General features: G+C 27.0%; 1 protein-coding gene across 1 annotated transcript in view; it reads right to left on the bottom strand.

Moving 5' to 3' along the window:
- The window catches only part of LOC107643732 (GDSL esterase/lipase EXL3-like), a 5,295-nt gene extending 1,928 nt beyond the window's left edge, over positions 1-3,367 (bottom strand). The window contains exons 1-4 of the mRNA XM_016347462.2: positions 3,055-3,367; positions 2,813-2,943; positions 2,424-2,657; positions 921-1,176 (exon numbers count right to left, since the gene is read on the bottom strand). Coding sequence (XP_016202948.1) covers positions 921-1,176; positions 2,424-2,657; positions 2,813-2,943; positions 3,055-3,361 — 928 coding nt within the window. The 5' untranslated portion in view covers positions 3,362-3,367. The remainder of the gene's footprint in view (positions 1-920; positions 1,177-2,423; positions 2,658-2,812; positions 2,944-3,054) is intronic.

Below are 3,831 nucleotides of genomic sequence, written 5' to 3'. Positions count from 1 at the left end.
TTACTTTATTTATACAAAAGTTGATACATCATTTTGCTCATTAAAAGTATTGAAATAATGTATTTCATATATATTGGAATTAAATTTTTGTTACTTTATTTCATGCATACCTACCTACAAAATGAAATATCATATAAATAAAGGGAATTAATTGATTGATAATGGAAACCTTTAAATATTATATGACTTAATAATGAACAACAACAATGATGTGCTATTATTTTTTCTTTATTATTTATTAATACACAAGTGTTATTCTACAAAAGTAATAATGTCACATATCATGTACAAAGAGTATTAATTTCTCCTCGGCCATGTCTCAACTATATTTTTCCATTTAAGTTGGTAGTTGAGGGTATTCTCATGCTAATTATTTGTGAGTCACATGGAAAGTGCATGAAGGAGCAACTAAGAGTAACACATATACCCCCAACAATTATATGAACATGGAACAACTAATAAAATTACAACTTAATTTTAGTTTAAGTTGTGCTTTAAATAACAATTAGGTTAAACTATGTTTATGTTAATTCATATAATAACGAATTTCATTCGATTCGATACTGCAACAAAAGCAGCAGATAACTCCAGCTTATTAGTAGCGATTTTGACAATCGTCACAATCTGCTATCTTTTTGTAGTATATAAATCGATCATTTTATATAAAGTGAAGATTCACATGCAGTTGTCTTCATGTGAAATTGATAGTTGAAAACTATTAGATGAAGCTAAGATATCTGACGATTCTCAAATATAAACTTTATACGAAGATATCTGCATGAGAATTTTTACCATTGTCTAATAATAAGTGATGATATATTTGTTTAATAATGCCTCATAATATGTAGCTTTTTATTAAAAAAAAATAAAAATACTTGAATGAAATTGTGATTAATAAATAGTAGTATATATATGATTACCATATTTTGTAGGGTTTTGAAGCATATCAAGGAATGGATTGTAGGAATCAAGATAGACAAATCTAGCATCTGGAAACTTCTTTTGAAGTGCATCCATTTGGTTGGAGAGCTTTGAGTTAAAGAGTATTGCTGCTTGGTTTGTAGAATATGAACATGCTCTAAGGATGCCTCCACTAATTGTTCTTTGTGAGGGCACACAACCTATAACTGGTACACCAAACACTCCAATCCTTCTTGCTCCTAATCCATAAAGTTCCTATAATATCACAATATCAAGCTTCATATAAATTAAAAATAATTTTTTCTAAAAAAAATGATAATAATAATAACAATAAAAGAAAGATATATAAAATAAAATATATTTAAAAATTAAAGGAAAATCTTTTGAGGTGAATACTCGCATACAGTTGTTTTTATATGAAATTGATAGTCAAGAGACCTTAGATAACAATTTAGTCAAACATGTCAAATCATTTAATGAATCGAAACTATCAATTTCACATAAAAATAACTGCATGTGAGTTTCCATCTTCTTTTGATACTCTTCAATTTATTTATAAGAGTATGCGAAACTTTCATATATTTAATAGTTATCATTTAATTGTAATTATTTAATGTAATTAAGAAAATATTTTAAATTTTAGTGCAATTTTTTAAAACTTAAATTTGCAATAAATAAAAATATTCTTAAATTTTAATTTAGGATAGGATAAATCTCTAAACTTAAAATGTCCATAAAATTTAGACAAAATAACAAAATTATTCTTGTTTGGTACAGTGATTTTGCCAGATGTGGACAGCAGAGAAATTCAAACAATAATTAAATCCATGTTTCATATATAAATAGTATAGTAGTTCTATGTTTGTTTATTCATATTCCAAATTTGTTCATTTCATATTTGAAAAAAGAAAAGGAATTTTAGCTAGCAATGTATTGGAACTAAGACTACATACATATAAACAGTTTAAAGAAGATGCAACTGCCACACTGCTAGACCTAATTTTGACAAATAACATATATAGTATGGGAAATATTTCAAGTGCACCGGTAATACCGGTGTTCCAGTTATTTTAACCGTTCATCTGAATTATAAAAAATATATATAATATATATTAATTAAAATCAACGGTTAAAACAATTGGTATATCGGTACTCTCCGATGCACTTGAAATGTTTCCTATAGTATGAAATAGTAACATAACCTAAGATTGGAAAAAAATTACAACTATAATTTAGCATTGCATTTATAAGGTAACTAATAACTTTGGAATGAACAATATTCAAGCACATGCATTGGTATTTTCAGCATCAAAATGTTAAATAATTTAATGTTAAATAAAACAATAAATAAATGTTAAATAAAACAAGTTTAAATTATCTAATTTTTTTTCCTTCCTAACATACCGATTCAGCATAATATATAGTTTGATAATTAATTATCTTGTTACTACATAAATTAAATTAAATGTGGGCATGTCTTAAATAATTATATCAAACCATACCTGAAAGAAATTTGAGGCTTCAGAAGCCATAAAATCTGTGTATGATGGAATATCATACTGAATTTTTCTAAATGGTGTCTGAACATAAGTGTTGGCAATGTCATCACTTCCAATGCAAATTATGTATATACTCTTTGACACTATCATTGATGTTCTGTTTTCTCCAACTGCTTCCTTAATCTTGTTTATGTACTCCTTAAACATGTTTAGTTGTTCTGTTAATGATATCACAGACTTACAATAAAAAGAACACAAAGTAAACAAGAGTTAGGTTTCATACTTTCATATATATCATATGCTTAAGAAAATTATTCAAAAAATAATAGATATTGTAGAATAATGAAAATAGAGTATTTATATAAAGTTGCATAAATAATTTATTTATTTACCATTAATTTGGATGTTAGAGGATCATATCCGGCACCGCCGGAGGCGAAGCTTACTCCGGTGAGGAGATCTTCAAGTTGCAAATTCGGATCAAGGTAAGGTGGTAAAAGTTTCTTGACTCCAAATCTTGCAGCTGAAAAATTAAAATTAATATTAAAAAAAATAAAACATATTATTTTGTTAGGTTTTATGTTTTCATAATTATAAAATATGCATAATTGTAGATTTAAGGATAATTTTTTACCAATAATGTCTGATGGGACTAAACCGTTGCTAAATCTTCCGGTCGGATAATTTCCGTCACCAAAATCTCTTCCGTATGGTGAGAAATCGCACTTGACAATAGTACTGATATAATTGTTGTTGCCGGAATCAACTATGGAATCTCCAAACACAATCACTGCTGGCACAGTTTCATTGTTTGGTAGATTTTCAGCAGAAACATGTTGGAATAATATGATGATGGCAATGATGAGAATGGAAGAACAACACCAAAGAATTGCTTGAAACAATTGAAAAAGAAGCTTTTGCAAGAGTAGTGATGGCCTCATTTTTTTTTTCTTCCTTTGATGATATTAGTTTCTTACCTTTCTTTTTCAAGAAGTCTTGTATATATATAAGAGATGTTATATTGTATCCAAGTTAAGGTGGAGCCACTTATAAGAAATTAAATTTAGGTTTAATTACTTTATTAGTCCCTATAGTTTCGCAAAATTTTCAATTAGGTCTTTATAATTTTTTTCCTTTAAATTGGGTCTCTGTACCAATTTTTTTTTCAATTAGGTCTCTCTTAGTAGTAATTGACTTAATTGTATAGGGACTCAACTAAAAAAAATTTGGTGCAGGAATTCAAATAAAAGGAAAAAAAAGTGTAGGGACTCAATTGAAACAAAAAATTGGTGCAAGATCTAATTAAAAGGAAAAAAAGTATAGGGACTTAATTAAAAATTTTACAAAATTACAGGACCAACAGAATAATTAAACCTTAAATTTATTGTTATTTATTTGTTTATTGAAAAAT

Source organism: Arachis ipaensis, chromosome B01 (assembly GCF_000816755.2).
Source record: "Arachis ipaensis cultivar K30076 chromosome B01, Araip1.1, whole genome shotgun sequence".
NCBI lineage: Eukaryota > Viridiplantae > Streptophyta > Magnoliopsida > Fabales > Fabaceae > Arachis > Arachis ipaensis.
The sequence above is the reverse complement of the archived record's forward strand: the minus strand, read 5'-3'. Positions and strand labels throughout refer to the sequence as shown.